At 51.6% G+C, this 25,977-nt stretch overlaps 1 protein-coding gene across 1 annotated transcript in view; it reads left to right on the forward strand.

Moving 5' to 3' along the window:
• Window positions 1–25,977, forward strand: part of LTBP2 (latent transforming growth factor beta binding protein 2) — a 73,986-nt gene that overhangs the window by 10,838 nt on the left and 37,171 nt on the right. The window contains exons 3-6 of the mRNA XM_054200915.1: window positions 3,864–4,107; window positions 22,435–22,616; window positions 23,882–24,052; window positions 25,675–25,875. Coding sequence (XP_054056890.1) covers window positions 3,864–4,107; window positions 22,435–22,616; window positions 23,882–24,052; window positions 25,675–25,875 — 798 coding nt within the window. The remainder of the gene's footprint in view (window positions 1–3,863; window positions 4,108–22,434; window positions 22,617–23,881; window positions 24,053–25,674; window positions 25,876–25,977) is intronic.

Here is a 25,977-nt window from a genome sequence, read left to right on the forward strand (position 1 = left end):
CTGCTTGCAATGGGCTTGGTTTCTACCCGCATGCTGCCAGGTCACCACACTGAACCATCCTGTGGGGCTCCAGAGGTCTTCCCAGAGTGGGGGACATTAGGGATATTGAGCTACATCTGAACTTGGGCCTGAGGAGTTCATCCAACCTCTTGCCTGTTTAACTTCACCCCAGGGTAGGACTTGGGGGCTTATGTCCTGGCTTTGTTGGAGAAGAAACCTGTACACACGGGCTGGCCAGAAGCTGCCTTACACTGCCCATATCTCAGGCGCTGCAGTGCGCACTTGTCAATAATTTAGCCGCTGCCTGTTAGCTCATCATCCCTCCCCTCTGCTTCAGAGCAGGGGAATCCTCTTGCTCAGCCTCCCAACATTAGTTCATCAACCTCCCCTTTCATCAGCATTATTTACTATGGTTCTCCGCTGCTTCCCAAGATAGCAGCCTGGGCTGGGCTGGTAATGCAGGGTGAGTTTTTTTCTGACACGGATATTTTAAAGCTTAAAAGAAACATTTTTAATCATCATGTTGGGAAGGACTAAATAAATTCATGCACTTTCTAATCTCGTACAGATGGTCTTGCGGTTAAGATACTGGATGAAGGCGCAGGGATTCCGGGATGAGTCGCTGGCTCTGCTGCGGTCTCACAGTGTGTCTTCAGACAGTCGCATTAGCACCTGGGGCTTTTCCACATCTGCAAAATGGAGATGACATTCACATGCTCTCTCCTATTGTCTCTCTTCTGTACAGTGACTGTAGGGTTTTTTGAGCCCAGACTGTTTTTCATTGAAGTTCTGTTTTCCCTCTCTGTTATTGCTGCCTTGCTGTTGATCTGCCTGCCCGCCAGCCTGCACAGATCTCTCGCTTGTGTTGAATTGTCCGTCCCTTCTGGCTTTACTAACACAGTCAGAGCTTTACCTTAGAACTAAGATTACATATTGCTCTGCATCAATAAGCAAACTTATCCATGAGAAAGTGGACGAAATCACCCCAGTGGTACAAGTCCTTCAGCATCTTCCCAGTTTCCCTGTGGATGCCTAGCTGGATGGACAGGTTCCCCCACGTTTAAATGGGACTGAGCAGGAGCTGCTTACAGTGAAGACCTACACCATTCTCCTAGACCTGAAGCACGTGCAGAGCAGGAGGGACACAGTAATTGAATGTCACCTTGCAATGTCATTGCTCACTCCTGGGCCGGGTGTGCCTGCAAAGTGATGGGAGATTGGATTTGGTGACCTTCCCTTCTGACGGTCCTGCCTGCCTGGTCTAGGTGGGTGGTCAGAGTCACACCGCAGTCACCCCTGCAGTGTGACCTTGCCGGGAGGACTTACCTCAGGCACTGAGGACCAGACAGCACCAAACGTGATCCGTGAGAGCACCGCTAGATGCTCTTGAACAAATTAACATTGCTACTAATGATACTTCGTCAGTGCTCCAAAGCTCATCTTTTAATTAAGAGTTTTAAGATGACTCTTTTTGCTTTCCCTAAAGCCCCAGCTCCTGGAGCAGGTCATTACATGAGACTACAATGAGAAGAAATGAGTGGCTGTCATCTTAATAGAAACTGTTTATAGCCCCCGCAGCTGGGGAGAGACAGGTCCGAGTAACCCCTGCACTCAGAAACCAGAAAGCAAAGAGAGAGGTTCCAAATACCTGTATATTTTTAACCATCTTGTTTCTTCTGCCAATGTTATGGTTTTGGGGGCCTGATTCGTGGTTTCACACACTTGGCATTGCCAGTACTTCTGCTGAACAATCTGCTCTCCCTACATCGCATAGCTGGACGGAGTGAAAACCAGTGACTTTTTAAAGCTCTTGCAAGTTCTTCCTGAGTCTGCAAAGGCAACCAGGAAGGGGAGTAATCCTAGAGCTGGAATATTTCAGCTAGGGCAGCTCCCCATCCATTCTGCGTGAAAGGACCAGAAGACTAATCCCATTCCCTTCTTCCTCTTCTCTATATCAGCTGCCTTAGGGGCTTTTTAGAGTGCCTGGTTGCTTATCACTGCTTTCCTGCTTGAAGGGCACAGTCTAACTTGACTATGAACATTGTTAGTGCGAGAGGTTGTGAGAACCACTCCGATCCCACGTCCCAGCATCGCAGCTCTGCAGTATTTCAGCACGTGAAGCGGTTGTTTTCAATGGCAGGCTTCCTGGCCTGGTGGTGTTTGTTAAACCAGGCATTTATTGGGAGATAACGGTAGGGACTGGCAGCTGATTTAAATCACAGCTGAGTTTTATATTATAAATTACATCAACTTCTGGAGTGCCAGACTTCCCAGAGACGGTTAATTCCTGCCTGACTAGGACCCTGTCTCCATTCCAGAGTCTGCTGTGGTGGCTGATTTATTTTACTGGGGGATTTAATCAAAACCTCTGGCTTTAACCTATACAGCCCTACGTGACTTGGGTTCTCCATTTCCTTGCGGTCTCCCTCTCTTCCTGAGTGTTAACATGGTAATAGAGGTCAAATGAAGCATTCCAGCCAAGATATCCCTGATCTAGTTAGGAAAAGCTGATGGCAGTCTAGTTTTGGGGTGAGGGAAGGGTTATGGGGGCTGTACTGCTGTGAAAGGACCTCAGAGCCTGTACAAGGACTTTTCTCGCTTGGCAACAGTGGGCTGAAGTGTGGATGGCACACGAGGCTAGAGCTCTCTGTGTTGGTTGCCCAGAAGCAGCTTGAATCTTATGGGTATGGAGAGCACAGCCAGAGAGGGAGGGATGTGCTTATGAAAGCCCAGCAGCTGCGTGTGAAGGTGGTGGGATATCAGATGCTCCTGCAGCCTCCCTGGAGCAATCCTGGGGAAGGGGCCCTCAACCCATCCACAGGGTTCCCATGCGGCTGGAGGTTAATGTCCACCTTGTGTTGTCAGACAAGGTTTCATTGCCTTTTGGCCAGCTGGCCCTTTCCCTCTTTGAGGGACAACACTGTTTCCAGCGCCTTTTCAATTACTCTTGCCCAAAACAACGAGCCCAGTCCTACCTGAGCAAGCTGTGGTTTCCTGGCTCTCGCTGGCTGGGCTGTAAACCCGATTTGGCATCTGTTGACTCGGGAAGTGTTAGGGTCTGGCGTATAATTAATAGCACTTTCCTCCTGGGGTGCAAACTGAAGCTGATGTGCTGTAATTAGGAACACACACAGGCTCAGAGGGTGATTTGGGCATGAAGTTAATGAACTGTAAGTCCTCATAGCTGCGGAGGAATTTGAGCACAGTGACTCCAAAATCAGCTGCGGAGGGAGAGCTGGAAAGCTCTGGAGGGGACAGCTGGGGGGACCATGCAAATCAGACCCCAAAACAGATTAAAACAGGAAGGTAACACGCAAACTACTCCCAAGAGGCTGTTGTCGTGCATGGTCATCTGGCTTCTCGTCCGGCAGTCATTGCCTTCCCTTGCTCTGGGATTGAGATCCTACTCCTGGAGCTCAGAGAGCTATGGGCAAGTGCTGGAGGCTGTACACTCTGCAGACCATACTGCTCATTTATGAGCTTTCTGAAGTGAGTGCTGCTGGAGGAGAGCTTCACAGAGATCAGTGGGAAGAAGTGGGAACAGAAACAAGTCTCTGATGGCAGTGACCAAAACCCGCTTGGATGCATTCCTGTCCAGCCTGCTCTAGATGATCCTGCTTTGGCAGGGAGCTTGGACTAGATGATCTCTGAAGGTCCCTTCCAACCCCTACAATTCTGTGATTCTGTGATTCTGTGTTAGGGACCCACAGCAGCAGTAACACTGAGACTTTGAAGGCCACCTGCCTGCAGAGAAGAGATGGGGCCACCCCGATTCTGCTGGCCCAGCTGGGTGCCATCACTGTTGGGATGAGCATGCTGCCAGGAGCCCCGTGTCCACTAACCACCTTTCTGTGTCTCCGCAGCTGTCTGTGACCCACCGTGCCAGAACAAGGGCTCCTGCAGCCGACCCCAGGTCTGTACCTGTCGCTCGGGCTTCCAGGGCTCCCGGTGTGAAGAGGTCGTTCCCGAGCAGGAGTACCACCCGCCTGGTGCCGCTGCCGCCTTCCAGCCCCCTGCAAGCTCCCTCCGGAGGAGGACCAGCACGGCAGGGCGGGATGCCTCCCTGAGAGGTGCTCAGGCGCCTGTTCCACGGCATGTCCCGTCTGTGTAAGTCAAACCCAGTTCCCAGCAGGACACTTCCCCAAACCCACAGGCAGATAACGCCATGCTCACTTGGGCCAGAACCTCTGCTTCGTGAGACCGGGCAGCTCGACACGCAGTGGAGGCTTCTGCCTGGGCTGTGGGAAGGGGGTCAGGCCCTGCTGTCCCTCCCAAGGACTCAGTTTGGCCCCAGCACTGTGTCACGGTCCCCAGGCACATGCAAGAATGGGACAGGCTAGTGGCCGTCCCACGTTGAAGGAGGACCATAAAGCTCAGCAGTTTGCCCTTGTCCAGTTGGTGCGCAGCAGTAGTGGTAGCAGCAGGGTGGGTGGAGGAGTCGGGGCTGAATCTCCTTCCCAAGACGGTGTGTCTAGAGCAGTATGTCCAGGTAGTGTCCACAGGAGAGTACACAGATATGAGGTGTGCTATTAAATGCCGGTATGAGCAAAGTGATGATACTTGGAGATATCTCCTGGCAGACTGTAGCCATTATTGAGCCATTTCTTCCATATTTCTTTGTCACCCTGCTGCGGAGTGGGTCATTTTGGTACCCAGGCAGGCGCCTGTATATCGGGTACGGAAGCAAAGATGCAGCTGTTGGAGCTCACAGAGGTCTGTGCCGGAGAGACTCTGTGAGGAGTGTGTTGAGCTTGGAATGACCACTGCGGCATTGTCCGGTCCTTTTGGGTGAGGAAGAGTTTACGGCTTCAGCCCATCTGCCTCAGATCAGTGCTGAGGTGCTCTTATACCCGAGCTCGAACTCCTCCACACTTCATGCTTTGTAAAGTCCCCCTGGAGCTGTGGGTTTTCTGTTGAAGGAGGCAGTAAAGGCAGGAAAGGGGCCTTTCCCTGACAAGCACCTCGTGGTGCTGGCAGCTATTGGGGATGGAGAGATGGGAATGGTGACTGCTTTCTATACAACAACCCACATGTTTGTGTTTTAAAAAAATTACCTCTGCTTTTCTGTAAGAGTCCATGGACATTGGAGCAAAGTGTCTAGACTGTACCACTTCTAAAGGCCAGTGGTGTTCTTGCTGCTACTCAGCCAGTTGCTGGGACAGAAAGACTGGTTTTGTTGGTAGCCACCACAGCAGAGAATTTGCATGTGGCTTCTAGCAGAAGTCCCTCAGTTGTAGTCAGCAAATTACAGGTGCCTCACGAGGAGGTAACTTCAGTTTCTCCTTTTCTTCTCTGAGCTGTCTTAACTTTCTCTGTCAGCATCACTTCGAGCTGCCAGAGCAGAGGGCAGGTCATCCTTTGTTCTCCTGTATTTCTGCAGGTTGTTTATAAAGTGTCTATTGCACTCAAAGTAGCTGTTGCCTTTCCGTCTCTTCTGAAGTAGAGGCAATGCATGGGCTGGAGGCATTTCTAGACACTTACGCTCAGCCATCTACAGCTTTGGAGGGGCTCAAATGACTGACGAGGAATTGACTGACATGAAGTAATTCACTGAAGCAGGCATATCTTGGTGGCCAAATGAAAGACTATCTGATGGGAACCAAATTCAGGCAAGGCAGAGGTGATGCTGGCAGGGAGAGGTGGCCAAGCCCCTGTCATCGCTGCCCCGAGCGAGGCTCGGTGCCCGAGCGAGCACGCAGCCCTCTCACGTGCCTGCAATCCTGGTCATTGCTGACGAGTTTCCCTGCAGCGATGACCTCCTCCTACCCCTCCATGCCACCGCTCTGTGCACAAGGACTGGAGGGGAGGGAGAGCAGTGCCCTTGGAGATACAGCACCTGTTGAAGGCTTTCCCAGTAAGGAACATGACCTCAGGCTCTGCGCAGAGGACGGGGGGCTGTGCAGGCACTGGCAGAGCATTCCTTGTCCATACAGTGAGACACAGCGGCTAGCGGTCGCTGAGCTGGGATTGCTGAATGCCCAGCTGCCTGCCGTACCTTAAATCCTCTGGCACTGTCCCAAGGTAATAGGACTCCATTAAGGACCATGCCGTGCCTTTTCTCCTTCCCTCCCCACGGAGGCCGTAGGACGTCGCCTTATCCCACAAGATTCAGCAAGAACATTTGACGTCTGTCATTTGTGATGGCCGCAGGTAGGTCCCCAGTACATGGCCACCACTGATTGCCTTCTGGAGGCATCCTGTGCTGTGCCTTCCCTTCTTGGGCGATGCACAGCGATGCCGTGCAGGCAGGTGTGGGGCCGCCTGCACCCTGTCACCGATCTACATCGAAACACCTCACTTCAGCCCCTGGGCATTTTCCCGTACAATTCAGTTGCTTGGGTTTTGTCTGTGGAACATATAACACGTGGCATACAATTAGCATCACCTAAAAGTCTTGCTACTGTTAGACGGGTTGTTTCCCAAATATTTTTGAGTGTCCCCTTCAGCCTGCCAACTTCTGGGCTAGCTGTGGAGCACTGTAAGAGTGAGCATCTGCAGCCAAAGGTGCGCTCTTGCTGCCATTGCACCTGGCTGTGCCCTCCCGCTGCTTCCTTTGCGCTGGCGTTTGTGCTCCTCTGGCCCCTGGGTAAGTTAAGTTGGCTCAGTTCAATAAACCAGCAAAAAAATAACACAGCAAAATTAAGGATAATTTTCTGCCACTCCAGTGGGCTAAATTGGCTTATTGAAATATTACATCAGGACCAGAAGGACTAGACAGAATTGCAAGGCTAGCAGTGGGGAGGAGGAAAGGGGTAGACTCCCCTTTTGAGGGAAGCCGCTCATTTGGTAGATCATTTGTCTCATGAAACCCTGCTCTCAGACTTGTCTGGGCTTGGAGCCTGCTTCTTGCACTTACAACATCACCTGTTTCTGTGCTACCACTGAACTACTTTCTGTGCTTCTGTGTTGGGCTTTCTCCATACAATTGGGCTGCATACAATTGCAGCAAAAGCAAGAAGCATATTGGCCTTCCCAGAACTAGGTAGATCTTGCTCATGTTTGCAATTACAAGGGTCAGTTCTTAGGCACTGCAAATTCAGGGTTACCTTCACTGGAGTTCAGTTCACTATCAAGTCTGAGAGGAACAGCTTGTGTTTTCTAGTCCTTGGTCTCATCCTGGATAAGGACGAGTTGTGCTGGTGGGACACTTTTTCTAGTGAGCCTACCATGCTCCCTCGGCAGCTGGCTTGCTTGTCTGATTTGTTGATAAGGGTGAGGTAGGAAGAAGCTCTTGGGTTTCTCAGTGGACAGAGGACACTGGTAGTTCCAGGTCAGTGGTTGTGAGAAGACTATGAGATCCAGGACAAATGACCAATCCCCCACCTCCCTGCACATTCGCATTGCTAACAAGGACAAGTTGCGCAAGAGTTGGAGTTTATAGACCTCTAAGCCTCATCTTGCTGTGCCAAGACAGGAAATCAATCCTCACATGAGCGAATTTGCTTTCTCCTTTAGTTTATTTGTGTGTATTTTGGCCTTGCTTGTGTTTGTTTGTACGGAGGTAGCAATCAGAAGCTCTGAAGTTGTGCACTAGAACAATGTTGTATTAGATGCCATATAAACGTGCAACAAAACCCATGAATCCTCCCCAAGGATCTGCTCGCTAAGCAGGCATGGGGTTGATTTTGATTTCAGTGTGTTCTGAAGAGAGTATTCAGAGAGAGTTAGGAGACCAGCCTCCTGGGTTTTTCAGGAGTGACCTGGACCAAAATATTCCTCACTTGCCCGAGTGGTTGGGGCTGCTTTAGAATGAATTCTTATCCTCTGCTAGTTGGACTTGCTGCTTATGATGACTGCCACTTCACTGTGGAGAGTAGCCTGGTCTGAAGGTAGGAAGTCTTTGGGGATTTGGAGGAGCCTTTAAAGCCTTGGTGAAAAGCACGAAGAGGCACCTGCCTGTTTTCATGGCCCTGTTTCTGGCAGATGTGCTCAGGCTCTCCAGAGTTCATGCCTGGAAGCAGAAACAGTGATGCCCTCTGCAGCTTCCCTGACAGAAGAGCCCAGGAAGCACAACTGTGACAGCAGGAGATAAGTTACTGTCAGACTTCTGCCCTCAGCCTTGGTGAGAGGTAGCAGCTCCTTGACCAACAGGATTGTACTGGTCATACACAACTGGTTGTACTGGTTGGTTTGTATTCGCACCTGGCTGATGTGAAGGTTAGCAAATGGATCTGTGGGCTTTCCCAGTGTAGCTGTCATAGATCCATTTCTGGGCACGCTGGCAGTCCTGGGAAGATGGGGACATGGATGTCAGCCTGAGCATTGTGCTGAGCACAGGTGTCAGTGCTGCCATATTGCATGTAGCCATCAGTGCCTTTGTTTGGAGGGGTACCGGGGAAGAATCACTGCATCTTTCACTTGTCCGTATGGTGCACATTATCTTTTCTTCCTGGGACTAAAGAAGACATATCCAGCCTTATCTGAGCTCAGCACTTGCCCAGGGGAAGACATGGCTAGAAGAAGGGCAGCTCTGGGTTTACTTTGCTGACACCAGAGCTGGTGATGCTCAAGCTTTCATCCCTTAAAATACAGGCCAAGTACCACTTCCCAAGTCCCTTCAGCAGGCCATGGCTCAGCGGAGGTTCAGAGCTGGGCATCTGAGAGAGCCTGTGGGGACTTGCTAGCTGCTGCAGAAGCTGGGAGGCTTCAGCATTGCGCTACTTGGAACAGGGAGTGCTCTGGAGAGCAAAATCCTGGGGGTGTTAGAGGCCCTCCCAGCATGGACTAGCTGCAAATCCTCCCTCTTCTTGATCTCAGCCTGAATCCCTGCCCGGAGAAGCAAAGCCCCGACGGATGATTGTGCGGGTGGAGCTGCACCTCAGCTCAGAAGCCGAGCTAAATGGAAACAGCTTTGTTTTCCTAAGGCTGGAGTACCAGCAGAATTCCTGTTTATTTAGCAGGGAGTGGAAAGGGCTTGCGCCCCTGCCCCTCGCTGTTGGGATGGACGGCCAGCTGCCTCTGACTCTGGGCAGTGTGCGAGGAGGGTCCTGCTGCTGCCACCCAAAAGGGTCCCTCCTGCAGGGCATAAATCTGTAACCAGCATCGGCATGAGGGAGCTGTGCTGCCCAGATGGGGTGTGTGTGCTGGATGAGGGCTGCCTGGGAAGCAAGGCATCCTTCCTCTTCACGGAAAAGAAGAGATGACTGGGACCTGCAAAGCATTTTACCAGCAAAAAAGGCAAGGGAAAAGGACATAGCTGTGGTATAAGGTGCTGAGACACTGTGCAGACAGCTTAATGCGGCTAAGCTCTTGAGGGCAGGGAGCTTCCTCTGAGAGCGCTCTGTTTAGGCAAGGCAGTTGCTGGGAGTTGCCTGGTGTTTTCAGGATGGGAAAGGAAGAAGGCTGAGTTGCAACATGCCCGTCCCACTGACTGCTGATCTCAGAGCCTCCTCTCCAGCGCCTTGGAGGAGACACCTCCTCCCTTCCTGATGAGAGGAAGGGCTATATGCAGCCCTTGAGGAGTTGTGGCAAGTGTTCCTGGCCTGGGGACACCGGGAACCTGATGCCAGCAGGGATGCTCTGCCAAAATCTCTGTTCCCTCTCCTGGAAGCGAAGGATGAGAGCAGCAGGGAGCAAGCAGAAGGCAGCATCTTGGGTGTGCAGCAGAGGTTGCCGGGTGGAGGAAGTGTATTTTCCCCGTTTTGAAAATTAGCGGAAACCAGCTCCCGTTCTGGTGGCAATCAAATGTCTAGCATGGTCCTTTGCAGAGGAGCGCGGAGCCCATGGGTGGATGTAAAGCTCTCCACCCCGGGGTGGCCACGCGAAACATGATGTTGAGAACTGTGGCTTGGCAAAATCATCTCGATTAGCTTGTTGTTATCGAGGACTAGCAGATAAAATGAGAGTTCATTGCAAGATCACTTGCTTTTTAAAGATGCTGCTCCAAACAGAGACAGATTTGTCCTAATTGTTTAAGCAGGATCTGGAGCCTCCTGTGTTGCCAGCTTTGAACTTTCCATGTCTATGAGGAGAAGTGGAGCTTTCTTACTGCCTTACTTGGGTTGCTGCTGAGCGTCCAGGGCTGTTTTTCCACAATAAGTATAGTTCCAGGAGGTGGTCTGTACTAGCCACACACCTACTGATCACACCTCCTGCTCTTCTGCTCACTTATGACTGTCACTCACTTTACATTTATGAGGGTTACAATTTATTAATACCCAAATAGCAGAGAAAATAAAAACTGACCCTGGCTGAGAAGCCCCCCTGTATAAGTGCATTCCTGTGGCATGGGCTGTGGCAGGTTTCCTACTTTGCTTGGAATGGGATCAGCTCAGGACATCCGTGGCGTGTGACATTGAATTTCTGGGGTAAAACCCTGTTGCCAACCTTGCCTTCCACCACTGCACCGTATTTATGCGTATTTTCCCAGTGCAGATAAGCCCTAATTGCATCTTTCTAAGGTGCTTCCCTTTGGCAATATAGTTTTCGCAAGGTGGCCAAGCACTTACGTTCCTTGACCTGGAGCCAACTTCAGTAGATATCTGAAACCTTGTTAAAAAACTGAAACTAAAAAGCCAGTGCCAGTCTGTGTGAGAATATGCGAAAAGAGACTCCACTCAGGGCAATGAGATCTCCATAAGCTCCAGCTCTCGGCCCCTCTCCTGCTTTGACACAGTTGAAAGCCCTTGGCAAGCTGGCTGGGAAGCCTAAAGGAAAAACTCAAGCTACCCAAGAGGAGTGTAAATGTCATTTTTCTTACATAAAAATACTTCTATTTTTAAATTACATGATATACCTTCTTTAGCCTGGCACCAGATACAGTTGCTCTACTTTCTAGTGTTTTAAAGCTGTCAGCACCATTCTGGTTTATGTGTTTTATGTATTTACTTTCTAGGGGGTTGCATATGCTTCAGAGCAGCAGGAGGATAGCTGGCTTTTCAGGCTCCTTTTAAACTCCAAATATGGTCTTTACATTAGGCCTGGTTCTTCTGCACCTCCTTGGGAGCCATTCCTACAGCTTAATTCAGCCTCTAGGCTTTGGGAGAAAATGTTCAGATGCACTTTTCCTTCTAACTGGAAGAAAAAATGCTGCTACTGTCAGCTTAGTCTGAGACTCCATGCAAGAGAGCAGGGTGCAGGGCAAATGCATTGTACATGTGGTAGGTGAGGTAGTACAGAAAATCCAGTTTATAGCCTATTTTATATACTATACATATATCATTTGGGACGTTTATGACAATACAATTTATATAGCAGTTGTATAAAAAAGAAAGATGTTAGAAGAGCACTAAGGCCATATGATCAAATGCTGGAGAGTTTTTTCCCTAATGCCTGAATTAGGATTGTCGTCCAGCTTGCTTTCAGCTCCCTTGTGCATATGGATTATGCTGCAGTTTCTCATACCTGATCGTCTGCTGCCTTATTTGGTTTAAGCTGGTACTTAAGCAAAATCAAAGCTGTTCTTTTTGGTTTCGAGTGTTTCCCATAAATCACCAAGTGCTGGCAGGACACAATGGATGAATTGAAGCTGATTTGGTACAGGGAGCGGTTGAAATGGAGATGTAGAGCATCTAAAATATGCTCGTTCACTCTCTTTTCATCAGAATCATCCCGAGAAGTGCTGCCCTGTGTGCCTGGTGCTGGATGGGATTGGCACCCAGCTCTCCACACCAACCCATTTTTGTCTCACTTGGGTGGAGGCTCTCTTCAGAAACTAAACATACAGGCAGGAACTAAGAAGAGATTCAGGCTGGAAAAATATTATCTGTTACAGCTGAAGGAAAAAAATCCTCCATGGGAGGAAGAAATCTGGAAGAAGGAGAGGCTGAGATTTTGCAGAGTAGGAGTGAACAGCAAATTAGACAGCAGAGAGTAACGCAGCGTGGCCATGTATGAGAGACCAGCAGTGCTTGGACTTTGGAGACAAAAGACCCGAGTCGCACGGACTTTTTTCCTGCATGCCCTGGGGTCCTGCACTGAGTCAAGGGATTCTTTATTGCCAGAAAAGATCTTGACAAATTGGAAGGAATTCTGAGAACTACAAAAGCAAGGAGGGAGGGAGCCGAGGGAAATGGTTAACAGACCCACGTCTGCAAAACTGAGCCAAACGCTGGCCTTGGAGGATGGGGAGCATACTCGGAGGCTGAGGCTATCTGGGGGGGGCAGACGGGGTGTATTAGGTTGCCTGTAGCCTTGGCAGGGTGGCCGTGCTAATTTTTCAGCTATGGGGCTTTCTACAGCAGCAAAGTGCCAAACTCTTCCAGGGATGTAATGACAGGTTGATAACGACGCTGGAGCTCTGCCTTCTCCATCGGTTTGGAGCTGCTCTGCTGAGGAGCTGGAGCCCAGGTGCTGCCAAGGCAGGCGCAGCCTCTCTGCCTGCTCCAGACCCCTTCCCACCAGGGATGCCATGAAACTTTCTCCTCCCTGCTGCTCCTTGGTGTGGATATTGACGGCCACATGGGAGAGGTGTGAGAGCAGATTCGTGATCACGGTACCCCTGGAAGCACTGGCTTTGCCACCAAGCATCATGCATACATGGCAAGGAGTGCTCCTGGTGCCGAGCCAGGCTCTGGTCTTCTGGCTACTGAGCAGCTGGAGGGATGGAGACAGCATAGAACAGTACAGAATAAAGTCACCAGGTTGCTCGTTTCCCAATCCCTGGCAGGGCCAGGACTTCGAGAGTGGGCAGCAGAGTGTCACATCCCAACACAGCTCTCATGGCTGGAGTGCTGCAGGTGAGGGAATCCTGTGTGTGGCAGGGGATGAAGAGCTGTGAGGAGACCTGACTACATCGAGCTAGTAGAACCAAAGGCCAGGCATCCTGCTGGGTGTTCAACTATTATTTCAGATTAAAATATGTCTTAGATCCACAGTGTTCCCAGGATGAGTGGGAAACTTCCCAGCACCTCCTGCTGTAGATGAAGGGCCTCCCTTTCTCCAGATGAGAGGACTACACACACCTCTCCACCTTCTTGCTCTCATGCCCTCTGTGTGTGTGTGTGTGCAGCCGCAAGCTCTTCACCCCACTCACACGCCCGGGATGAGAGAGGCTTTGCTTGCCCTCTCCGTGTCCCATGTAAAGCAGGGGGCAGGCAGCTGGCTCCCCCCACTCCCCAGGGTGCGTGTGGGTGTGAGGATGAATAAGCTAAAGTGTTTTTTCAGGGCTTTGAAGTTGGCAGCCTGGTGGAGGGGGTGAGTGTTGCTAGTCAACAAGATGGAAATGAAACTCCAGAGTGCTTGTTTTCTCCCTGCTACGTGGGGGAGATGAGTGACCTCCCTATGGCCGGTGGTGACCTTTTCTCTGGCGAACGCCTCTGCAGCAGGTTTCATTAGACGGAGGCTGGTCCTCAGCTCACAGCTGTTGTGTCTTGTGGAGACAGAGGCCCCTTTAGGCTGGAGATCTTGGTGTGCTTGTGGGCACAAGGGCAGGTTGATGTATTGTCCTCTTGTGTCCCTCTGCCCTAGATTCAGGTCCTCCCCTTGCCAGGCAGGACCCTGCTGCTCACTATACTGGGGGGCACAAGGAGGAGGAGAGGGGCAGTGGAGGCATTGCTGTGGCTGGTGGTGGTGGCTTGAACCCTCTGTGGGGTGGTCATGTTGCGCGGCAGACAACCCAGCTCTCCAACTGTGCCAGCATCTTATGCCTGATTTTGTAAAGGTGCAAAAGCTGTGGCCATGGGGTGATGTCTGCAGTGAGATGGTGGCATTGATGGAGACCTTAATGTGATGACTATTAGGACACTTGTGGGTGGGTGTCTTTTCACCAGGGTGTGAGAACAGCTGCGCAACTGCCTCTGGCAGCAGTGCCGTGCCCATTCATTGTGCTGCCCAACACCAGCCCCTGCACACAGGCAGGGGAGCCAACTGGAGCAGCTTTCTCACCACTTCAGCCCAAAGCAGCATGCAGCCAAGCTGCGGAGAGGAGGGCTGCACAGCCGCCCATCTCACTTGCCACTCACCACATGAGCCGCAGGCCAGCTTGGGCAGCTCTGCCAGAGGGGTGGTAGCTCGCCTGGCCTCCCTCTCCCTCTAAATCCCTGTTTTAGTCTACGGAGTGTGCAAGGTTTGGCCCAGAAGTGGCATTTGTAATCAAGTGGCCTGGCCTGGTTCCTCTGCTGGCTCCCCTTGAAGCTCAGAGAGGTTGCAGGCTGTGTTTTGATTTTTCTGGGAGGCATTGGCCTGCACTTCAGCTCTGGCACTTGGAGATCATGGTTCTGGCCACTTTACGGGTCAGCCCTAAGATCTGATGGATCCAACCAGGAGCCTGATCTACTGCTCCTGGTGACAGCCCAGTGCCGTGCCCTTGTGCAGGGCATGTTTCTGCAGCCTTGCTGGGCCAGGCAGGTGCTGTTCCCATGCTTGGAGAGCTGGACTGCTTCCAGGGAGTCAGTTGCTCACTCCCTAATACACGAGAGCAAAGAAGAGCACTTGCAGAGTGGCAGGTGGCACGTGTGGCAAGGGAAGGGCATTTAATGTCACCAGAGAGCCGTGCGGAGACGTGTGAGCAGCCACTTTGGCTAAGGAGCAAATTAGACCCCCAGAGACTGGTTAAAGAGAACCTGTTCGCTGTCTATGTGCTTATAGAGGATCACTAAAGCGGTGTCTGGCAACTCCTGAGCAGATAAAAATAGCATTCACAGCCCATCTCTTTCTCCCTCTTTGTTCTCATGCACCACACGGTGGGCTGGGAGCCAGCTCGGGTGGCTCTACAGCACCGGGATCGCTTTGGGGGACAGAGGAAGGAAGATGCCAGGGTGGTGGTGGTGGAGGGGCAGAGGTTGGAGGGACAGAGGAGGGACATGAGGCAGACACCTGGTGCCTTTGCCGTCCCGTGGACCTGCACGTTTGTTGCTGCCGTTTGTAGTGAGAGATTCAGAGAAATCTCGACCAGCCACTGGGACATACGTCAGGGATCTGGAGTTACCACTGCAAGATGGCACAGGAGAGAGCCCAAAATGAGAGCCATGAGGACTCTGTGACAGCCCCTTGCTAGCCACGGTGAGGGATTGTGGTGGCATCTGGGTGTTGGACTGGGCGTATGCCAACGGTATTGAGTGTGTGTGTGGGGCAGGGAGCCTGACCCTCATTCCTGCCCCTGCAGCCCTGCTTCGGCAGTGCTCTTTGTGCCCAAGGCAAAGGGCGTTGTCAGTGGCACCTCTGCCCACAGGAGGTCTCGAGGTCTTGCAGGGGAGGGAAGATTTGGGTGACACCCTTCCTGCTTGCCTGATGACCTGACTGGTCTCTCCCCCTTCTCTCTCCCCGCTGAGCTGTGCCTGTGGCACTATGTGGTGGCAGGTGAACATGCAAGGGGAAACCCTGGCAGCTGCGACCTGTTGTGGTAAGCCACTCGCCTTGCCGTCTCCGTGACAGTCCAGGTGCCTGTGTCTGGTGTGCCATCTGTCATGAAAACTGGCTGCAGGTGACTGTGAATCAGGCACAAAGGCACCCAGATGGTCATTCATGTGGCCTTCATGGCACACAGGTCCCGCTTGGCTCAGCCAGGAAGGTCTCCTGCCTGAGGGAGGCTGGTGTCTGCTTCTCCTGGCCAGGAGAACTTCCCTTGCCTTCCACCAAACCCTGGGGAGCAGGGGGCTTTGAGCTTCAGTGTCTCCCTCACTTGCACAGGGGGTATCAGGCAGCCGCAGGAGGGACAGTGGGCAGCCTGAAGCGGGCAGGTTTCAGAGCTATCTCTGCTGCTCGCGGGGATAATAAACTGAGCCAGGATTTATGGACATAATGTGGGTGGGCTTGAAGTCAGGTGCCTCGTATGGTGCGGTTTCCCCCCTCCTCCCCGAGACCTAAAAGAGCTGTCTTCCTTGTCAGCATGTTTGTGAGCTAATTGATAATAAACTTGAGTGCTCTCTAAGCAATGTCTCCCCTGTGCTCCAGGGCCCAGAGCCTGAGCCATGAATCCCGTCTGCCTGCTGAGGAACCTGTTCGGAGTCCAAGAAAGGGGAAGTTTCTGGTCTGCGGTCAATTTGCTGCTTTCCAAGGCTGGCTGCTTCTCTCTCCCCCTGTAGACACAGACGCTGGTGTTGAGGCTGCCCATTCTTCTGCGATGCTTTAGTGGAAAATCAGCAACTGCCGAGCATTACAAAGGGGGAAGTGAATCACTGATTTTGGTCCCCGTGGCCCCAAGCGGGGAGGGCATCTAGCCAAAGGGACAGGCGGACGGACAAGACAGACACCAAGTATATTGTTCGGTGTTTAAAAACCAGGGGAGAACCCGCCTGTTGTCCTGGCAGGTTATCAGGGGCTGAGCATGACTCAGCCCCCGTCCTGGCTGAGCCTTCTCGCCTTGGATCTGTGTGCGCAGGCTGCAGGCTGGAGGAGCTGGGGTGGACTTAGCAATGCTGCAGCGGCTCCCCTCCATGGGACACTGCTCCCAGCCCCGTGGGCAGCCCGCTGCCTCTGGAGTGGCTCAGTGGCTGGAGGCAGCAGTCGCTTCCCAGGCAACAGGCTGGTTGTACCTGGAGAGATGGAGCTTGTTGAGCTCGGACCCTGGGGTGGGGGTTCCTGGACTCTGGGAAGATGGTTGCTTCTCTGAGGGTTTCTTATCTTCAGTTTTGTTTTGGCCAGTGCTGTCCCACTCTGTTGTTGCCCTCCTGGGAATTGTTCCTTAGGGTTCTATGGTCTCTATCATCTCTCCCTGATGCTCAGCAGGGTGAAAATTTGTTTCCAGCTGGAAGAGTGACTTTCCGATTCTCATCTGGCCAGCCCTTGCCTTGTCTGGGGTTAACACCCCTCCCTGCTGACCGCACTGTTCAGGATTCACTGTCTTCATAGTGCCTTGGGCCATCCACCCTGCTGTGGTCAGCCAGGCTTTGGCTGGGGAGAGGGCGAGGCAGGCTGGATGAAAAGCCAGTAATACTCCTGTGGCACTTGGCTCTGCATTTCCTTTACGCAAACGCAAAAAACACCATTTCCCAGCTCGCTAGCGATCTGGCCAAAGTCAACAGTTGGATGAAGAGTGGCCGATAGAAGCTATATCCAGGAAAGACTGAGGTGTTGCTGCTGGGGAGAGGGAAGTGCTTTGAAGAGTTTGCCACCTTTGCTTACAGCCCCAAGGAGGATGCCTGGCCTTAGGTCATTAGGAGAAGCCACAGCTGGATACCCCCTGGATTGCCTGTGGCTTTTGCTTAGCCAGAAAATCAGACTTTGTTACTGTGATTGGTTATTAGACTTGGTTATTGTGATTCTGTGTACCTAGTCTTGAAATTGCAGGCTTTTAAAAAAACCTGTGATTGATTCAAAAAACTGCAGTTCTCATGATCATGTGTGTGGTTGCCAGGAGCCTGTCAGCTCAGTCTTCTGCTCACTGTCCCCAGCAGGGTGAGAGATACCACTCACCTCCTCTGGGCAGGGAACAGGTTCATCTGGGACTGGGCAGGAGAGCCATCCTATGCGGGGAATACAACATTTTTGTACCTTCTCTAGCCTGCTGTCTCTAAGTAAATATAGAGCAGAGTATAACCAGTAACAAAACCTGTTTAAAATGAAGCGTTTATACACAGGCAAAGGTGCAGTGGTAGGTGTGCAGTTCCCTTGCTGGATATCATACAGGTGTCATTTGGATCCTGCAGGGATCTGTAGCACTAGAACATAAGGGCCCAGGTCTCCTTTGGTTCTCCTGACTACTGGCATGTGTCCTCAGGGGCTTATGGGGAGTTCAGGTCCTCGACCCACACCTCAGAAGGGGGCAGCTACAAGTACTTGTTGGGTAGTTTTGACCTGTTGTAGATGTGAGTCACTCTGTCTGCACAGCTCCCTCCCATCCTGAATCTCTTTTAATTTTGATTAGCACCTAATACTTATAGGAGTGTAACTTTCCATGTGCTGGTGACTGAGGTCTCTCAGCCAGTGACCTTTCAGCCATCTGCCTGGTAAAGATCAGCAGGAACACACACATCCATGCTCCTGGAAGGAGAACGCTGCTCCCTCTACCTTCCCTCCTAGACCCGTGTTTCCCCTGGACTGCTGCTGCTGATAGCTGCATGCCGCAGAGGTGAGCGTCCCAGGACATCCCAGAAGGAGAGGTGTGCTAGGAGTCTGCATGCTGTTTCTGCCCCACAGGCTGTGCCTGACACAGAGAAAGCTGTCAGCAGCTCTGACGGATGAAGAGCAGGGAAACCAGCTGCTTGGCAGGCGGTTGTCTCTAAAGGAAGAGACCACTGCCTCTTTGCAGAGATCTGTGCTGGCCAAGTGCCTGGCTGGAGGAGTGGCAGTGAGTAATACTGCATGGGGGGAGGCTGAATGAATGTGAAGCCCTGGGACTTTAAATGTCCCAGAACATAGTCCTTGAGGTCTCAGCCTTCTCAACCTCTTCAATGCCTCTTCCCTCAACTGGTGGAGGCATGGAAAGTGGTAGCCCAAGCCGCCTGCTCTGCTGATCTGGAGCTGCCCCATCTGTTTTCCATCCTTGCTCTTACCCTTAGGACAGCCACACCAGGGAGAGAACTTAGGGCAATGCAGATTCCTGGGAAGTGGACAGGCTCTGGCCATATACATTAAGATCCACCAGATGGTTAGGGGTTGCTAATGGTTTCTGGCTAGGTCTGTACTGATGTGGTGTGCTCAGGTCCGTTCCCTGAGACCCTTCAAACAAGCCAGTCCCCGTCTGCCCAGCATGGACTGATTCTGAAGGTTTGGAAGGGAGAAGCTGTGTTTTGTATTCCCTGACCATGATCCAGCCACTTGGCGTGACTTGGGGATGTATTGGGACTGACAAACTGAGATGGAAAGACACCCTTTGCCATTGATTTCTGTGGCCCAGGGAAGGATGGTGTTACTCAACTCAGTCTACAAATCCCAGAGCTCATCTGCCTAGAATAGAACCAAATAAACAAATTAATTCAAAGCAAATCTGCCTCCCCCTGCTGCGACACACACTGGAATGCTTTGCCAACAGGATCCCCACAGCTTTTCCTCAAGTGTTGCAAGTGATGGAGTAATGTTCCTCCTCCGTTTTTCCTTTGTGAAGTCGGCACTGCCCCTCACAGTAAGCGCATATAATTTCCACTTCTCTTTGTAGCTGAAATGATAATGATTATTTTATTTAAAGCCCTTCATATGTTGTTTTTTTGGTTTTTTGGGGTTTTTTTGTTTGTTTGTTTTTTGTTTTTTTACAAAATCTGATGATCCTGGGAATGACAGGAGTTGTCCATAAAGTCAAGGGGTGGAATTCCTTCAGGCAGGCAATGGGTAACGCCCAGCCAAGCCCTGCCACTTGTGTGTAACATACTCCCTTCCTCAAGGATAGATGTGATGTGAGTCTTTTCAAGCACAAGAGCTGATATTTCCCTGTCTTATGCCACCCGTCACCTTCACCCAGCAATTCTTCAAAACTCAGGGCTCAAGTTGCCCTCAAGTGATCAGCACTAGGACACTGAGCGTTGTTGAGCTGGGGAACTCTCACCTCTTTTCCTTGGGGTGCTTCCGTCTATGCAGTAAAAGACTTTGGAAACCCAACCATGTTCACCCATAGGACTATGCTTGGAGTCTCCTTAGAGCTCCATGCAGCTTTTCCTCTGTCACTAACAAAACCAGCAGCAGCACACCAGTTAACAAAGCAGTAGGTAACAGGCACCAGAAGTTCCTTCGCTGGCAGCAGGGCTGGATGAGTAGCTCAGAAATGTGTGGGCAGGTCATGCCTGGCCCCCATAACCGTCAGGGGTAGGTGGTACTCTGCAGAATCTCAGGAGAGCTTCTGAAAGGGGCTGGTAGGGACTGAGGTAGAACTGGAATAAAGTTCAGTTCTCTGCAGTTATTCTGGTTGGCCTTGGCTGATTATTGAAAAACAAGCACTGTTTGCTGTCCTCATCTCAGTTTAGATCTTGATTTTAGCAAGACAACAAATATTTTTATCAGCAGGTGATAATTTTGTTATCCATCTGTGCTCTTTGACCAGTCCCATTCGCTCTATCTCCATCGCTGAATGGCCTGCAGCCAGACTCCAGCACAGATTACCTGCGCCGCTTCTTCTCAGGTCTCCTGTTCATGCCTCCTCTCAGCAGCTCAGCCACCCATTTTCCAGGTTTTCCTGCGTTAGAAACAGTTAGGTAATGAGTATCTGGACAGGGGACTTCTGTCTCTAGCATTAAAATCGTTCATTCTTGGATTCTTAAGCTCAAGACCAGAAATGATCGATAGATCAATAGATAATCTAAAATTGCCTTCACGGCAGCACAGGTTATGCATCTTTATTTATTTATATTGGCACTGTTCCAGTGATATCTCCCAGCAGCACACGTTCCTCTCCTGAAGCGATGGTTATCGGGAGTTGGGGAATCCACTACTGGTGTGTTTTTTGCAGAAGGAAAACAGCTATACTGCTGCGTGTGGGCATGATTTCTACTAGGGAATCATTTGGCTTCGGTTTGCAGATGTTGTTTCATGGTTTGTCTGTCTTGGTTAAATTACAAGGCTCTTCACATCTGGCGTTTTGTTCCTGTGGCCAAACCTGTGCCCTGTAATCAGAGCACCTCTTAATCTTCTTTTTGCTAAACTGAAGAGATTGAATACGTTAGGTTTCTTACAGAAAGGCTTTTTCACCAGCCCTCAAATTACTTTTGTCATGTTTTTTCTTGTATCCTCTCCAGTTTTTCAACATCCCTCAGAAGATGTGACATATTTCACATGAGAACTAGATGTGATATTTTAGCATACATACTCCCCGCTGTGGTGAGGATGTGTAGGGAGGCAAAAATACCTCCCTGTTCCTGCAGTGTTTCACTGCCCTGGTGTCAGGGCATTGAATTGACAGTTCATATTTAATTGCTTGTCATTACCCGCGAAATCTTTTCAGCATTGCTGGTTTCCAGGATCGTCTCCTATCTGCAGCTGCTGCCTGCATTCCTTCTTCCTAGAAGTGTAATTCTGCATTTGGCTCTATTAAAATCCCATATTGCTTGGATGGATTTGCCCTCCACAGTGATCCAAACTGCTCTCTGTGATTGCTCTGTTCTCATCACGATACACCACATTGCAAATTTTTGTGTCAGCAGCACACATTATCAATGTCGATCGTATGTTTATTTCGAAATAAAAATATTTATTTCCAGATGAAATCCTTGAATCGTGCCAGGCCTCGTACTGATCACCCTGGAACCCATCTAATTCCCTCCCCAGCGACAACTGCTTCTTGTGTTCTGTCACACAGCCAGTTTGTTATTCATTTCACATGTGCCTGATTGACATCGTACTGCCCTGTTTATTTTTTTTATCAGAATAGCATGGGCTCTCAGCCTGTCGGTGTGCGTGTGCGTAATTCTAGCGAATGATGAAAACAGACTCCTTTGACAAGAGCAGTTCTCCATAGACCTGTTGACTTGACCTCACTTCTATATTCCTTTCCTTTAGTTCCCAATTCATTGACCTGTTCATCATCTTTTCCATTCTGTTGTTCAGGGCTGATTTCGAGCTCTCTGGCTGATGGTTACCTTGTGTATTGCGCTTGACCTGTTGGAATACCAGCGCAGCATTCGCTCCCTTTCCATCTCCCCAGATCTTACCATTATTCCAAGCTATCTAAGCCAGCAATGTCAGTGAGCCAGAGCTGCTGTCAGCCAACTCTCGTTGGATCATCCAGTCCTGCTGGGTTTAGATACACCTCCCCTGTGCTATGACAGGGAAAATGGTGACAACCATAAAGTGGGATGGACCTCTCTCTGGGCACTTTGGCAGGACAGAGCTAGTTTGCCCCAGCCATTTGGTCAGAGATGGAGGTGTTGGACAGGGTATGCAGAAGACCTGTCAGTACTTAAGTTCAGTTGCAGAGGAATCCAAGGCATGGACTTCCAAAGAAATTCCAGGGGCATATGGGCATCCAATCTATTTTGTCCCCTGGTGTACTAAAGCCTTTTCCTTGCAGGTGGTGCAGGTGAGAGTGAGGGAGACATTTACTGGTAAGCACAGAGCACCCTCTTGGAGGCTTAGTGCTGCCAGTTAGTAAGAAGGAATGGGAGCAAGTGCAGTAGAGCAAGACGTGCTGTTCTGTCAGTTTAATGCGAAGAGCTCTGCCTAGCAGTCTATATGGCTTTATCATGGAGTGTAAGAAGTGTGACCTTGTGAGCTGGGTGGCTTCTCCATGCTTAGTCCCCAGAAAACACCAAAAGCCATAAATGCAATTACTGCAGAACGTTGTAACTGCATTTGCAGGAGGGAGTTCTTGGTCATTTTCTCTTGTTTGTGACTCTCGTGGGCCAAGTTTTGTTGGGGCAGCCTGACGTGACGGTACAGGGAGGGTATCTCGGTGAACACTATTCCCTGCCAGGCTCAGGGCATTGGGCACAGTCCTTAGAGTGAAACGGTGCCATCGTGATGACTGAAAGCAGGTGAGGAGTGGGACCCTGCTCAGATAGGCAGAGCTCTGTGTCCAGGTGGTGGCTCAGGGAGCTGGGCAGTGAAGGTTGCCACAGGGCATCCTGGTGGACGGGCACTGTGGGTCAACGCAGTTACTCGTGAGAAGTATTGATTCATTTTTTGCTTCCACAGGACTCAGAGCAGAATTGGCTCTCCTGTCTCCCCCCAGCACACAGGGCCATCACGGACTGTCCGGCGCTACCCAGCCAGCAATGGCCAACTCACCTCGAATGCACTCCCCAATGGGAATGGACATGAGCAGAGCAGCTCTGGGCCACACAGCGTTTCCCAGGAGCATACCTTGTCAGCAAGGGGTAAGGCCTCCAGGGCTGTCACTCTTTTGGGGCTTCTTGGGGTGTCCTGGGGTGTGACTGAGGATCCCCAAGAAACCCAGGACTCCCAGGACTGTGGCACTGGGTGGGATGGAAAGGGAAGGTCAGCATGAGTGTTGTTGGGCTTGATGGAGAAAAAGACCCTACCGAAGGAGGACAAATCAGGGCAGCAAAATGCTGACAGCAAGGGAGAGGAGCCAGGGGGGATGTGACAGATGCCTCACAGAGGTGTTGAACATCACCCTAGCACTGCTGCCCTGAAAGGGGATTACCTCAGTCTGTAGGAATGGTGTCTCCCAACTTCCTCCTCAGTCTGAGCAGCTCTCAAGGTCAGATTGTGCAACCAGTGTCTAGTTCTTCTCTTTGGCTGTCCTCTTGGTGCCTTCTGACATGAGCAGGGATCAGGCCAGACTGCTGAGACGTGCAGCAGAGCCTCAGCAGCTTCCCCAGCTAGGACAGATGCAAGTTGTCTTCTGTAGCTTGGCTACCCCTGAAGCCTTTCTTCCACAAGGAGGCACTATGTGGCATCTCAGCCCATATGAGTACGGCTGCGAGCCTGATTGAAGCTGTAATCTGAAAGTGGGGATTGAAATGGGAGTAAGCACACCAGGGGAGGCACCCACAGAAACAGCTGTCTCGCTGGGCAGGGATGGAGGGCTATGGTGTCAAACCAGCTGGTTCATGGTTACACAATAGTTCTGCCTGTTGTCCATTTTCCATGAGCCCCCAAGAGCTCTGAGTGCCATTTACCCTCCCGTATCTAATGTGAGGATGGTGAGGGACCAGGAGGGGACCACAGGTAACTGCAAGAGGTCAGGGGGCGCTTGGAGGGAGACATTGGTTTTCCAAGTCCTGATGCTGTCTTTGATGAATACCAGTGTGGCAATTCATGTGGGAAGCCTTCTAGTGGTTTAAGGGCAGCCAGTCTGCTGGCTACTGACACGGCTTGAGAAGGAATATTGTCTAAAGCAGAAAAACACTCTTTATACTGGAGTCAGTAGGGAGTTATGGCATACAGCTGGCCAGGCAGAGCATCTTGCTGGCCATTTTTCATGTGTTGACAAGCCCTTACTGATGCTGGAGCAGAGAGCAGGCTGGCGTGAGTGAGGAGCAAGGAGAGACACTGCCCCGGGGAGAGACACAGACCCCTCCTTGCTCTGAGAATGCTTTGGAGCTTGAGCTGCAGATTATCAGCCCCCTGGCCTGGAGATGCTGTTTCTACTTAACACTGTCCTTTTCTTTCATAGGGGCCAACCTGACAGAGAAGATTAGGAAGATAAAAATCGTCTTCACACCCACCATCTGCAAACAGACATGCCGGAGCGGGCGCTGCTACAACAGCTGCGAGAAAGGAGACACCACCACTCTCTATAGCCAAGGGGGGCACGACCACGATCCCAAGTCTGGCTTCCGCATCTGTGAGCACCCCAAGGCCCCCAGCCCATCTTCTTGCCTGCTCTCCCACTCTCCTCCTGCCTCTCCCGCCTCTACAGACTGAGGGCTTGGGCTGCTATAGGGATGGGAGGAGATGGCCTCTCCCAGTGCCTTGGAAGATGTCTCCTGGGATCTTTGGGGCTTACTCCATCTCTCTCTCTGGGGGAGGAAGACAGACCTTGCCTCATTGCTCTCTTTCCTGGGCAAGCAACTTCTGTTTCCATCCCACCCCAGGTAGGGGGGACGCGTATGTTTGAGTCAGGCCTGCAGCCAAGCCTCGCCACCCCCTCCTTCTCAGAGCCAGCTCACTGCTTTTGTTGGCATCCAGTCTTGGGGCTGCCTTTCATCACCTAATTTCCTCCTGTTCTCTCCTTTCGCTCACGTGGCAGCCAGGAGAGCTGGCTGCAGGTTGCAAGCTGTTCCTATAAACAGGGCTGCTGAAACCTCTGCTCGCCTTTCAGAGCTGCTGGGATTGCTTGTCAGGTCACTGGGATACCCAGCTGTGGGTTGGGCACATCCTCTTGGAGCTAATTGGTGGGAGCAGCCTGCAGGACCTGATGGGACTTGTCCTCTGAAAGCCTCTGTAACTCTCAAGTTCTTCAAACAGTGAGAGAGTACAAAGTCTGGCTGTTGTGGACACCAACTGATACAGGGTTCATGGGAATTTCTGCCTAGATCCCAGTCCAAAGATGTGTCTCCTCCCTCCAAAACTGGTTGCTGGGGTTGAGCAAATGAACGCGGTGCAGGGTGGGAGCTCATCCCCTGGGATGAACCCAACAAGCCATCCTGGGATGTGCAGCAGCAGCGTCTCATCTCACGCTAAAATGAGTCAGGATGATCTGTCAGGAAATCCCGTGCCTTCCCTGAGTGTCGCTCACACTGAGAAATGCTCTGGGTTGCTCCAAGCATCTTGATGAGGCCAGAAATGACATGACTTCGGTTTCATCTATGGATGCTTTTTCCGAGCTTGTGCAGACGAATTGCTCCCGATTCTTTTGTCCCACTCCAAGCTTCTCCCACTTGAGCTGCTGGCAGGGCCAGGGCTGGCCGGGAGACAGGCTCTGAGGATGTGGCTCTCTGCCCGTTCTTTCCTTCTGCCTCTCCCATCCCCACTGAGCTCCCTTCTGGGCTGGGAGTAAAAACCCTGCCAAGTGGGGAGGGGGCAATGTGGAAGAGAAGGAATTGTGCTGACTTGGCCGCATGTGGCTCTTGTAGCTCCTGCACCATTCCGAGGCATCCTGTTGTGCCAGCAACACCACCTTGGCCCTGGCGGATTGCCTCACAGGTCATGGGTGCCCCAGGCTGGCCGTGGCCCCAGAGCCCAAGGAAGGGCTCATCGTCTTCAACCCATAACTCCAACCCTGAGCAGAGCTCAGGGAGGACCCTGGCTTCTCTGCATGCTGCCTGCTGGATGGTGGTGCACAGCAGGGACCCTGGGCTGCCTCCAGGCCGCAAGTGCTGACCCCAGCCCGGTGCTGGGTCTGCTCTTTGGGCACCACGGGGCTAGTGCTGGCCCAGATCCAGTTGCCTGGCCTCCCCCAGCCACCCCTTTGCTAGAGATAGTGGCTCAGTTTCTCCACTAAGCAGACCTCTCTTTGCCTTGCAGACTTCTGCCAGATCCCCTGCCTGAACGGAGGGCGCTGCGTGGGCCGAGACGAGTGCTGGTGCCCCTCCAACTCCACGGGGAAGTTTTGCCACCTGCCAGCTCCCTCTCTGGAAAAGAAGCAAGGAGGGAGAGCACCAAAGACCCCGGCCGGTGGCTCCATGAGGCAGTCCACCTATACCCTGCCCTTGTCCAACCATCTGGGTGAGCGTGGCCAGGGGCTCCAGACCCTGCATTTCCCTCATACTTCTGAGTCCTTCTACTTGAGTGCTCCTCAGATCTTCATTAACAGGCCTGAGGAGGCTA

Source organism: Rissa tridactyla, chromosome 4 (genome assembly GCF_028500815.1).
Source record: "Rissa tridactyla isolate bRisTri1 chromosome 4, bRisTri1.patW.cur.20221130, whole genome shotgun sequence".
NCBI classification, from domain to species: domain Eukaryota; kingdom Metazoa; phylum Chordata; class Aves; order Charadriiformes; family Laridae; genus Rissa; species Rissa tridactyla.